This window comes from Oncorhynchus masou, chromosome 5 (assembly GCF_036934945.1).
Source record: "Oncorhynchus masou masou isolate Uvic2021 chromosome 5, UVic_Omas_1.1, whole genome shotgun sequence".
Classification (NCBI taxonomy): domain Eukaryota; kingdom Metazoa; phylum Chordata; class Actinopteri; order Salmoniformes; family Salmonidae; genus Oncorhynchus; species Oncorhynchus masou.
The window spans coordinates 11,843,378-11,856,921 of NC_088216.1; the positions used below are offsets into that span (position 1 = coordinate 11,843,378).

Sequence of the window (13,544 nt, forward strand, 5' to 3'; positions counted from 1 at the left end):
AGAAGTTGCTTTCTTTTAATCAGTTTGGAACAGTGATTAACTGCCAAAATGGTCTTCAAGCCAATTCACATATGATCTGAGATGACTTGGTAAAATATAATGTTATCATGCCTCGTTAAATAAATGTTAAATATAATGTAAAATCCTATTCAGAAAGAAAGATTAAATGAATTTGCGCAATATGCGCAGCCACGACGGTCTAGAGCGCACAGATCTGTATTCTCGCGGGAACAGCGCATATCTCGTTCTGTTAAAACAGGGCACACAACAACAGCAGCGGGCAACTTTCAAAATCAAGTGTGAAGGTAAAATCAAACTTTCTATCATTTTCTATAACGTTTCCAGATACAACAAACATGATTTAGTAGTCGGATAATTTGTCCACGCTCACCCGATCAACATTGATTAGTCTATTGATCTAACTAGCTTGCTAACTAGCCTTGAGTAAACACGCTGAGGGCGCGCAAGATGGCGGTCAGTGTAGATAATTTGTTTTGGTAGTTAAATGAATTATTGGATTTCTTTACCCAAATATGACCGTTTGGTAGTTAATTTCTACTGTGATTACCCCCGAATATGAATATGGTTTAGTTTGTTTACCAAAGTAATTGATTACTTTCTGCAAGTTTTCCACCTCTAAAAACGAAGTTTTCGACAATACTAGATAGCCAGATAAGCTTGCTAACTCAAAAACTAGCTTGTAGAACGCACATGGAAACTTCCACGACCAGAACCAAAAGGAAAGAAATGGGGAGATCGTCAGAGGGACAGTTAACCCCAAAAGATGGTGTGATTGAGTGCACTCCTCTTCAGAATGTAAGTGTGGGGGAAATACTCCAATGGGTGATGAAAATGTGGTGAGCACGGACAACAATACCCAACTTGCGCCCCTCCAGTCCTCAGCTCAGGCCGTTACCTTACGACCCTGGCACTCCAGTCAAGCCCCAGGGAGAAAAGATGAGAGCCAAGAGGGTATGTCACTTATTGAGATGCAATTGTGGTAACAATATCTGGTTATCATATGACAACAACCACTCTGCAGGTGTAGCAGTTTTAACCGGTGCATTTAAAGGGAAGGTCATCAGTAGCAAGACTCACCACTCTGCAGGTGTAGCAGTTTTAACCGGTGCATTTAAAGGGAAGGTCGTCACTCTGGACGTTGGTTCATTTTAACAGTGAATTTCAACAGTGAAATGTTTTTATTAGGGAAATATTTATGCATCCAACAACAAACAAAACAACAGAATATTATTTCAAGACTTTGAAGAAGAGACTCATAGAGTTATAGATGTATTTCAGGATATCAAAATGATCTTAGGTGGAGATTTTAATACTGTATCTAATGTGATGATTGGCTGATATCCCCCTCCTAGCAGATCCAGCATTGTTAATCCTGAGTTTAATAACCGCCATCTTGGATTAGCCGATATTTGGAGATCTAAATGTCCTGATAAAAGAGACTTCACTTGGAGTAACAAGGACATGTCCGGACAGTCAACAACTGACTTCTGGTTGATTTCTAATTCATTAGATAATTCTGTAGTGAAAGGTATCAATTGAACCATCAATTCTTGCTGATCATAAAGTTATATTCTCATCTTTAAATATTAATGGATGTGAAGTACAACCGAACCGGAGTTATTGGAAACTCAATAGTAGACTGTTGGAAGATGATCGTTTCAAGATGGATGCCAAAGATTATGTCTTATTATACAAGACAATAGGAAGAAAGCCCAACTATTTAAGTCTTATGGGAAATATTGGGAATTCAGGAAGTGTGAAATAAGACAAACAGCCATGAAGTAAAGAAATTGCTGAAGATTGAGGGAAGATAAACTTATTAAGGAAATACTTTCTCTAATCTCTATGGAGGACCTTGATGAAGAAGGAAAGGCTCAGTTATTCTCTTTACAACTAGAAATGGACCGGATGTATGAAGAGAGAGCAAAAGGGGCATTTGTAAGATCAAGAAGGAGATGGTTGGAGGAAGGTGGGGAAAAAAAATACAAAATACTTTTACAATTTAGAAAGAAAAAAAATCTACATTTGCATCTTTTCATAAGCTTAATATAGATGGCAAAGAAAATGAAAACCCAAAAGATGTTTCAAAAGATGTTTCAGAATTCCATGGTAGCCATGGTAACCTTTATACCAGTCATGCCTGTCCTACTAACAACATATCTGCCTTTCTAGGACTCTGTCAAAGACTATGCAAAATGTATAGATGAAGACTTCCGAAGGTCTTGTGATCAAATTATTTCTATCAATTAAATAAAAAAATGGACCAGCAAGTTAAAAGAGAACAAATCTCCAGGGAATGATGGTGTTATATCTCCAGGGAATGATGGTGTTATATCCCCAGGGAATGATGGTGTTATATCCCCAGGGAATGATGGTGTTATATCTCCAGGGAATGATGGTGTTTTATCTCCAGGGAATGATGGTGTTATATCTCCAGGGAATGATGGTGTTATATCTCCAGGGAATGATGGTGTTATATCTCCAGGGAATGATGGTGTTATATCTCCAGGGAATGATGGTGTTATATCTCCAGGGAATGATGGTGGGGAATGATGGTATATCTCCAGGGAATGATGGTGTTATATCTCCAGGGAATGATGGTGTTATATCTCCAGGGAATGATGGTGTTATATCTCCAGGGAATGATGGTGTTATATCTCCAGGGAATGATGGTGTTATATCTCCAGGGAATGATGGCGTTATATCTCCAGGGAATGATGGCGTTATCAGTGGATTCTATCAATATTATCAGAAGGATATTATTGAATTTATATTTAATGTTTTTAAGGAGGCAATTGATTTAGGGGTCCTGCCTGTTTCTATGACACAAGGCCTCATTTCTGTAATACCCAAACCAAACAAACATTCTATGATGTTAGAAAATTGAAGACCAATCACATTAATGAACAATGATGGGAAGCTACTTGCATCCATCTTTGCAGAAAGACTTGAAAAAGGTCTTGACCAAATCATTGATGAAACCCAGTCTGGTTTTATGAAGGGTAGGCATATGTGTAATACTATTCTACTAGTATTGGACTTGATAGACAACAATGAGCACATTATGGAAGATAACTTTGTTTTATTTGTAGACTTTTACAAGGCATTTGATACAGTTGAACATTATTTTCTTTTTGAGACTCTTCAATTTTTTGGTTTTGGTCAATATTTTCAAAATGTAATTAAGACACTTTACAATAATAGTAACATCTCTGTTAAATTATCCCATGGACCTTCAGAGATTCGATGTTAGACGTGGAATTAAACAAGGACACCCAATTTTCTCCTTTCTTATTTGTATTGATCACACAACTTATGGCTCTTCATATAAATAATGATAGTTTGAGGGATATTCAGGTACAAGACAAAGAGATAAAATATTGACCAATTGGCTGACGACACCAGCATTAAAAAATATTTAAAAAAAGATCATAATGAAGTCAGGAAAGCTATTGAGTGTATTAATGCCTTCCACACCTGTATCAGGTTTATCTCTGAATATCAGGAAATGTGAATTATTTTTGTGGAAAAGATGTGACTTAAACTCAGTATGTAATATCCCCGTAAAAGCTGTGATTACATATCTTGGTACTACAGTTAGCAAAGATCAGAAAGAAAGGACCGACTTAAATTTCTCTCCTATTGTAGAGGACATTGGAAAGAGATTTAACTCCTGGTTATTAAGAGATCTTTATCTGGGCGTGTACTTTTATCACAGTCTGAAGGTCCAGATGAGTTTATACCTCCCTTGCCTTGGATGGTCCTCTGTCAGTAACTACAATGGTTGATACTAAATGATTTAACTTCCTATGGAGGAATAAAGCTCATTATGTAATAAAAGCGGTACTATGTAGCACCCAAGGTGAGGGAGGGTTGAATACTCTGGATATTAAAACCTCTAATATAATATTTAAGATTAAATGGATAAAAACTACTCAAGAAATAAGGATTGCATTTGGAATATCATCCCTAATTTAATATTCCAACAGATTGGTGGTCTAGAAGTCTTACTAAAATGCTACGTTGATTTGGGTAAAATCCCTATTAAGCTTGCAAACTTTCATAAACAAGTACTTCTAACTTGGAACCTCATGTACAAACACAATTTTCCCTACATAGATATACAATCTGGAATAATAAAGACATAAAATACAAAAGCAAGTCTTTATTGTTCCAGAACTGGTTTGACAACAACATTATTTGGGTGAAACAATTATTGAATAATAATGGACAACTATTTGATTATCCAGAATTTATGAGAACACACCATGTTAAATTCACTCCCGAGGAGTATCAAATTGTCATTAGTGCTGTCCCTAAAGGTGCTATTCTTCATTTTAGGAGAATATAACAGTACTCCAAGTGCAACTGTTGAGGGTTTTGTAGCCTCAATACAACTAGAAGGAATTTACATTTTAAACTATAAATGTAATAATATGTATATAAGGAAACTATGTCAATATGTTACTATTCCCTCTTCTAAAATGTACTGGAATGCAGCCCTAGGACAAGTGAACTGGAGCAAAGTTTCGTTGTTGTCTGGTAAATATCGTATATCTAATAAGGTGAAAGAAGTATCATACCAACTCATTCATAGAATCCACCCTGTAAAGACCTTTATTATACACAGATTTAAAATAGCTATTGATAACAAATCAAATTTTATTTGTCACATACACATGGTTAGCAGATGTTAATGCGAGTGTAGCGAAATGCTTGTGCTTCTAGTTCCGACAATGCAGTAATAACCAACAAGTAATCTAACTAACAATTCCTAAACTACTGTCTTATACACAGTGTAAGGGGATAAAGAATATGTACATAAGGATATATGAATGAGTGATGGTACAGAGCAGCATAGGCAAGATACAGTAGATGGTATCGAGTACAGTATATACATATGAGATGAGTATGTAAACAAAATGGCATAGTTAAAGTGGCTAGTGATACATGTATTACATAAGGATGCAGTCGATGATATAGAGTACAGTATATACATATGCATATGAGAAGAATAATGTAACAAATGTCTATTTTGTGGTTGTGACCCAGAGACTCTTGACCATTTGTTTTGGGACTGTTCTTATGTCAGAAGATTAGGGAGTGAGTTAGAAGATTAATGTAACGGAATGTCATATTATTGTACCAATATAAATCAGGGACTTCTCAAGAAGGTAGAAAGAGCTTTTTAATGTCAAAATAGAGCCGATCCATACTATTCAAAATGACACGCATTACACACAAGATAGACTATTTATGTATACACACTATGTTAGACAGACAGAGAGGTTGCATTTCACCTTATGCTGTACCTCTGTTTGTCTTATGTAGTAAAAAATAATGGATTTCAGCAGACAAAGACAGGCAACTACACAGGACAGACAGAGGTACATGGTAAGCATTTACCACAACTACACAGGACAGACAGAGGTACAAGCATTTACCATGTTACATTTTTAAGAAATCGATGTAGTCGGAGCTGACCTCTACAGACCCTTGTCACCCTTTGACCCCGAGGAGAAGATTATCTTCAAAAACCTCCGTCATGGGGTCAATGGCTGTTCTGTGTAATGTACTGGAACTGTATCATGACCAAGGGCTGGTCAGTAAGCTAAAGATAACCCAATAATAGCTCCACATTGCTGACGTTAGCTGTCGTTGCCATCACCATAGCAACGTGAGCAAGCTAGTTCCATTTTATTAGCAGGGATTCCTAGTGCATTATATCCCTTTTATTATTTAGTGAAACTCACCTTTCACGTGTTGTTCTTCCTCTTTTGGATCCATCTGTAGCCTTCCATGTCTGAACCCAAGTCCACAGAGTCCCCAGGTTCTGGCTGTAGTGTTCCAGCCCAGAGAACCTCAAAGCAGGGTCCCCAGAGATGGTCTCAGTGAAGCTGGAGGACTGCAGTCAAACACTGGAACTTAATGTGATTGTCAAAGAGGAATGGGAGGAGAGAGAAGTCAAAGAGGAGGTGGAGAACAGGGAAGTGTCTGCTCCAGACCTAGAGGAGGAGGTAGCCGTAGATAGTATCACTGACCCAGGTAAGTTCAGGTGTGGAATACGAAGAGAGGTTTATGCCTATTGTATTGCTTCTGCTTGCATCAAACGTATGTTAAAGCCCCTTCCAATGCTCTGTTCCTGATTCTAACCCCATATCTGTTCATGTTCCCACAGGAGAGATCTCCAACCCAGGTTCAGACAGTGAGCCCAGTTCCACAGCATCAGGAAACCATAAACACAGACAGAGGAACTCAAGACAGAAACATCACCACTGCATGGACTGCTTCACTTGTTTCTATGATCCAGAGGAGTTGAGAAGGCACACTTGTAGGCCCCGCCCCTGCTCAGATTGCAGAGACAGTTTTATTTGTCCAACTCACCTCAAATCACACCAACAGACTCTCAAAACAAAGAAGCCTTACAGGTGTGGTCAATGTGGCAAGAGATTTCAGACCCCAAGCATATTGAAGACACACCAGCTTACTCACACAGGAAAGAAGCCTTTCCACTGCTCCCAGTGTGGGAAGACTTTCGATTCGTCATTACATTTGAAGAGACACCATAAAATACACACAGGAGAGAAGCCTTTCCATTGCGCCAAATGTGGGAAGAGTTTCAGTGATGAAGGAAATCGTAATAAACATCAGAGAATACACACAGGAGAGAAGCCTCATCAATGCTCTGAATGCAGGAAGAGTTTCAATCAGTTATCACATTTAAAGGCACACCAACAAACTCACACAGGAGACAATCTTTTTCACTGTTCTCCGTGTGGGAAGGGTTTCAGTCTGTCATCTAATCTGAAGAGGCACCAGCTAATGCACAACGAGAAGCCTTACCACTGCTCTCATTGTAGGAACAGTTTTAAGTTGGAAGGATGCCTTCAGAGTCATCAGAGAATACAAAGTGGAGAGAAGCCCCACTGTTCCCAATGCGGTAAAATCTTCAATCAAGCAGGAGACCTAAAGACACATCAGAGAGTACACAGTGGCGAGAAGCCCTACCACTGCTCCCAATGTGGGAAGTGCTTTAGTCGGGCAGGACGGTTAAATGAACACCAGAAATATCACACCGGAGAGAAGCCATACCGCTGTGATCAGTATGGGAAGAGTTTCCATCAGGTAGGACATTTAAATAACCACCAAAGGATACACACGGGAGAAACCGCACAGCTGTGAACAGTGTGGAAAGAGATTCCATTGGGAAGGATTCCTAAATAATCATCAGAGAATACACACAGGCGAGAAGCCTTACCACTGCTCTCCGTGTGGGATGAGTTTCACTTGGTTATCGTCCCTAAAATATCACCAGTTAAAATGGCAGGGTCGTTCCATTATTACTGTTATTATCCAATATAAAAATATATGTTCAATGAGATGCCCTTTAATATAGGCCATTGTGAAATCAATAAATCCGGTTTTTAATATAAATAGTAAAGGCATGGCCGATTTTAATTAGGAGCGATTTTTCAAGTTTTCATAACAATTGGTCATCGGCATTTTTGGACACCGATTATGGCCGATTACATTGCATTCCATGAGGAAACTGCGTGGCAGGCGAGTGCAGTAGGAGCCAAGGTAAGTTACTAGCTAGCATTAAACTTATCTTATAAAAAACAATCAATCTTCACATAATCACTAGTTAACTATACATGGTTGATGATATTACTAGGTCAACAAGCTTGTCCTGCGTTGCATATAGTCGATGCGGTGGCTTTTAATTTATCATCGAATCACAGCCTACCTCACCAAGCAGGTGATGATTTAACAAAAGCACAATTGTTGCACGAATGTACCTAACCATAAACATCAATGTACCTAACCATAAACATCAATGTACCTAACCATAAACATCAATGTACCTAACCATGAACAGCAATGTACCTAACCATAAACAGCAATGTACCTAACCATAAACAGCAATGTACCTAACCATAAACATCAATGCCTTCTTAAAATCAATACAAAGAAGTATATATGTTTCTTAAACCTGCATATTTAGTTAAAATAAATTAATGTTAGCAGGCAATATTAAACTAGTGAAATATCAATATTAAACTAGGGAAATATTCAACTAGGGAAATATTCAACTAGGGAAATATTCAACTAGGGAAATATCAATATTAAACTAGGGAAATATCAATATTAAACTAGGGAAATATTCAACTAGGGAAATATTCAACTAGGGAAATATTAAACCAGGGAAATATCAATATTAAACTAGGGAAATATTAAACTAGGGAAATATCAATATTAAACTAGGGAAATATCAATATTAAACTAGGGAAATATCAATATTAAACTAGGGAAATATCAATATTCAACTAGGGAAATATTAAACTAGGGAATATTAAACTAGGGAAATGTCAATATTAAACTAGGGAAATATTAAACTAGGGAAATATCAATATTAAACTAGGGAAATATCAATATTAAACTAGGGAAATATCAATATTAAACTAGGGAAATATTAAACCAGGGAAATATTCATATTAAACTATGGAAATATCAATATTAAACTAGGGAAATATTAAACTAGGGAAATATTTATATTAAACTAGGGAAATATCAATATTAAACTAGGGAAATATCAATATTAAACTAGGGAAATATTAATATTAAACTAGGGAAATATTAATATTAAACTAGGGAAATATTAATATTAAACTAGGGAAATATTAAACTAGGGAAATATTAATATTAAACTAGGGAAATATTAAACTAGGGAAATATTAAACTAGGGAAATATTAATATTAAACTAGGGAAATATTAAACTAGGGAAATATTAAGCTATGGAAATATTAATATTAAGCTAGTGAAATATAAATATTAAACTAGGGAAATATTAATAATAAACTAGAGAAATATCAATATTAAACTAGGGAAATATCAATATTAATAATAAACTAGAGAAATATCAATATTCAACTAGGCAAATATCAATATTAAACTAGGGAAATATTAAACTAGGGAAATATTAATATTAAACTAGGGAAATATCAATATTAATAATAAACTAGAGAAATATCAATATTCAACTAGGCAAATATCAATATTAAACTAGGGAAATATTAAACTAGGGAAATATTAATATTAATCTAGGGAAATATCAAAATTAAACTAGGGAAATATTAATATTAAACTAGGGAAATATCAATATTAAACTAGGGAAATATCAATATTAAACTAGGGAAATATCAATATTCAACTAGGGAAATATCAATATTCAACTAGGGAAATATCAATATTAAACTAGGGAAATATTAAACTAGGGAAATATCAATATTAAACTAGGGAAATATCAATATTAAACTAGGGAAATATCAATATTAAACTAGGGAAATATTAAACTAGGGAAATATCAATATTAATAATAAACTAGAGAAATATCAATATTCAACTAGGCAAATATCAAAATTAAACTAGGGAAATATTAATATTAAACTAGGGAAATATCAATATTTAACTTGTGTCACTTCTCTTGCGTTCATTGCACGCAGAGTCAGGGTATATACAACAGAGTGGGCCGCCTGGCTCGTTGCGAACATAATTATGACATAACATTGAAGGCTGTGCAATGTAACAGCAATATTTAGACTTAGGGATGCCAGCCGTTAGATAAAATACAGAACGGTTCCGTATTTCATTGAAAGAATAAACATTTTGTTTTCGAAATTATAGTTTCCGGATTTGACCATATTAATGACCAAAGGCTCGTATTTCTGTGTTAATATAATATTATAATTAAGTCTACAATTTGATATTTGATAGCGCAGTCTGACTGAGTGGTGGCAGGCAGCAGAAGGCTCGTAGGCATTCATTCAAACAGCACTTTCCTGCGTTTGCCAGCAGCTCTTCGCAATGCTTGAAGCAAATCAAAATCAAATCAAATGTATTTATATAGCCCTTCGTACATCAGCTGATATCTCAAAGTGCTGTACAGAAACCCAGCCTAAAACCCCAAACAGCAAGCAATGCAGGTGTAGAAGCACGGTGGCTAGGAAAAACTCCCTAGAAAGGCCAAAACCTAGGAAGAAACCTAGAGAGGAACCAGGCTATGTGGGGTGGCCAGTCCTCTTCTGGCTGTGCCGGGTGGAGATTATAACAAAACATGGCCAAGATGTTCAAATGTTCATAAATGACCAGCATGGTCGAATAATAATAAGGCGGAACAGTTGACACTGGAGCAGCAGCACGGCCAGGTGGACTGGGGACAGCGCTGTTTATGACTTCAAGCCTATCAACTCCTGAGATTAGGCTGGCAATACTAAAGAGCCTATTAGAACATCCAATAGTCAAAGGTATATGAAATACAAATGGTAGAGAGAGGAAAAAATTGACGTGTCATAATTCCTATAATAAGTTACGGCTGAACTTGAAAGGGGTTCCTTCGTTATTTTACCGTTCATGTTATTATCACTACTTAGTGTGTGATGATGGTACTGGTATACTGTTACTATCATTATGACCTCATCATGTTGGTCTGACCCCATAGAGAACGTCTTGATCTCCTCCAACGCCTCTGTGTTGTTGATACCCGTGTAAATCTCACTAGGATAAGGTAACATTTGTCAACATATTTTCAATAAATCCACTCTACTGAAAAAATATTTATCTTCGGCTTATATTTAGTCGATATTGATCAGAGTTACCTTGTCCTGTGGATATCTGCACAGTGATCAAATTGTGAAGGTGTAATCCGACAGGAAACACAGACCTTATTTGAATTCGACCTAAAAAATATCGTATGGAATGAATGAAGGAACCGCTTTTCAGATTTTGCTGGAAGGTGTCATGGGAATTATGACTCACACTTTGGTCGTCGGTTCTTACCATGCCCATTATTAAAATAGGATTTCTTGCATATAGAAATGACAGTTTTTGTTTTCAACATTCATCACAGGTAACTTAAACTCTATCTTTATTAGTCAAACAGTTGAGTAGTTGTGTCTCCTAAGCAGACTTCTGTATCCTTGTCACTTCAGAGAGGTGTGTGTGTGTGTGTGTGTGTGTGTGTGATAATTTTACAGGTGGCAGAGAAAAGCAGAGCACCAGTGTGGGACCATTACATTGAATTGGCACCAGGGAAAGCAAGGTGTCTTATTTGTGATAAAGATATAAGCATGGGGTCAGCAATGGCTAAATCCAAAAATACCACTAACCTGTGGAATCACCTTAAGAACATCCACCCAAACGCCCATAAGGAAGCAATGATGAAAAAAGCAAACGCAAATTCTTCACAAGGAAAAAGTGATTCAGACACATCACAGGCTACACTCTTGCAACTTTTTCATAAACAAGCAAAATGGCAGGACAAAGACGCAAAATGGCAGGACAAAGACTCAAAATGGCAGGACAAAGACTCAAAATGGCAGGACAAAGACTCAAAATGGCAGGACAAAGACTCAAAATGGCAGGACAAAGACTCAAAATGGCAGGACAAAGACTCAAAATGGCAGGACAAAGACTCAAAATGGCAGGACAAAGACCCAAAATGGCAGGACAAAGACCCAAAATGGCAGGACAAAGACCCAAAATGGCAGGACAAAGACCCAAAATGGCAGGACAAAGACCCAAAATGGCAGGACAAAGATCCAAAATGGCAGGACATAGACCCAAGGGCCAAGAAGATGGATGAAGCAATTATTGAGATGATTGCCACTGACAACCAGCCATTCACTTTGGTGTCTGACGTTGGTTTTCAGCGGCTGATTACTCTTGCTGAACCCCTGTACAGGATCAAAGATGAAACATTCTTTGGCACAGAAATGCTAGATAAAACACATGAAAGAGTTGTGATGAAAGTGAAGAATCTGGTGGCACCAGGGAACGCTCCACACATGGCATTCACAACGGACTGCTGGTCAGGCACTACAGAGTCCCTGGTGAGCCTTACTGGACATTTCATTGACGATGTCTGGACAAGAAAGCAGGTTGTGCTGAATGTCAAGACTATGACTGGATCACATGCAGGAAACGACATCAGAGAGATGTTTTTGACCACGTTGGAATACTGGGAAATCCACACAGAACGTGTAGTGCTGGTCCTCAGGGACAGTGGGCCAAACATGGTGAAAGGTGTGAGACTGGCAGAGCCTCCAGACTTCAGCTGCAGTGCACACACCCTACAGCTTGTAATCAACGACGGCCTATCCTGTCAGAGAGCTGTGCTAAACATTATTGCCATGCTGGAGAGCTGTGCAACTCACTTTGACCACTCTGTACTGGCCAAACAGAGGCTGAGGGCCATTCAGGAAGAGCTTGGCCTTCCCAAACACAGCATCATCCAAGCAGTTCAAACTCGCTGGATCTCAACACTACACATGTTGCAGAGGATGTTTGAACAGAAGCGTGCACTGAATGCGTATGCAGGTGAATACGGACACATCAGCGGTCTGTCTGCTGCACAGTGGGACATGGTCTCTAACCTAATTGAGACTCTGGCACCTATGGAGGAGGTGACCGTGGAGATGAGCCACTCCAACTCGACAGCAGCATGCATCATCCCCAGTGTGTCGGTGCTGAAGCTGATGCTGCAGCAGGAGGGTTCTTCTACTCAAGGCATCAACACTTTACGGAAGACCATGTTGGACAGTCTGACAAGGAGGTTCTCCAAGGCTGAGGAGACAAAGTGCCTGGTGCTGGCAACTGTCCTGGATCCACGTTACAAGAGTTATGCCTTCAGCTCAGGGACAACACCAGAGAAAGCAACAGAGTGGCTGAAGGAGGAGTCTGAGCTACTAAGGAAACCAAATCCCAGAGCCACAGCAGAAAGGACAAGTGAAGAGGAGGACACAGATCCAGGTGCAAAACGGCAAAGAGTCCAGGTAGATCAGCCACCCAGTCTGGTGGACAGCCTCTACGCTAGAATCCTTGGTAGCCAACAGGGCAGGGCTGGAGTCCAGGGCAGTTTTGACATTGAGTTGGAGCGTTACCTCACAGAGCCTGTCATTGACAGAAAGAGCGGCTTGCCTCTGGAGTGGTGGAAGCAGAACGAGTTCAGATTTCAATCACTTGCTCCACTGGCGAAGAAGTTTCTCTGTCCTCCACCTTCTTCGGTCCCAAGCGAGAGAGTGTTCAGTGAGGTGGAAATCATTTATGATAAGTGGAGGAGCAGACTGACAGGGGACCAGGCAGACAAGCTCTGCTTTCTGCACTACAACCTAAAACTTCTTAACTGGGATTATTGAAGACCCGTGAAAGCTGATGGTTCCTTTTAACAGGTGGTTCTCATGTTATTTGAGACTAGATTGATTTGATGTATTCAGTTAAAATTAAAAGTGTACATTGTTTATTCAGTATTGTTGTAATTGTCATTATTACAAATATATATATATTCGAGGATACAAAAGCCGATACCGATTTAATCGGCCAATTAAAAAAAAATATATATATATATCTCGATTGGTCAAATAAAAACTCGGCCGATTAATCGGTTTCAGCTTTTTTTGGTCCTCAAACAATCGGTATCGGCGTTGAAGAATCATAATCGGTCGACCTCTAATCGACTTGCTAAATT

At 38.3% G+C, this 13,544-nt stretch overlaps 1 protein-coding gene across 1 annotated transcript; it reads left to right on the forward strand.

Moving 5' to 3' along the window:
- Nucleotides 1-232: 232 nt before the first annotated feature.
- LOC135533058 (uncharacterized) lies at nt 233-13,324 on the forward strand. Its single transcript, XM_064960450.1, has 4 exons — nt 233-305; nt 5,815-6,066; nt 6,200-7,146; nt 11,056-13,324. The coding sequence occupies exons 2-4, from the start codon at nt 5,904-5,906 to the stop codon at nt 13,213-13,215; spliced, it is 3,270 nt and encodes a 1,089-aa protein (XP_064816522.1). The 5' UTR covers nt 233-305; nt 5,815-5,903; the 3' UTR covers nt 13,216-13,324.
- The last annotated feature ends 220 nt before the right edge of the window (nt 13,325-13,544 follow it).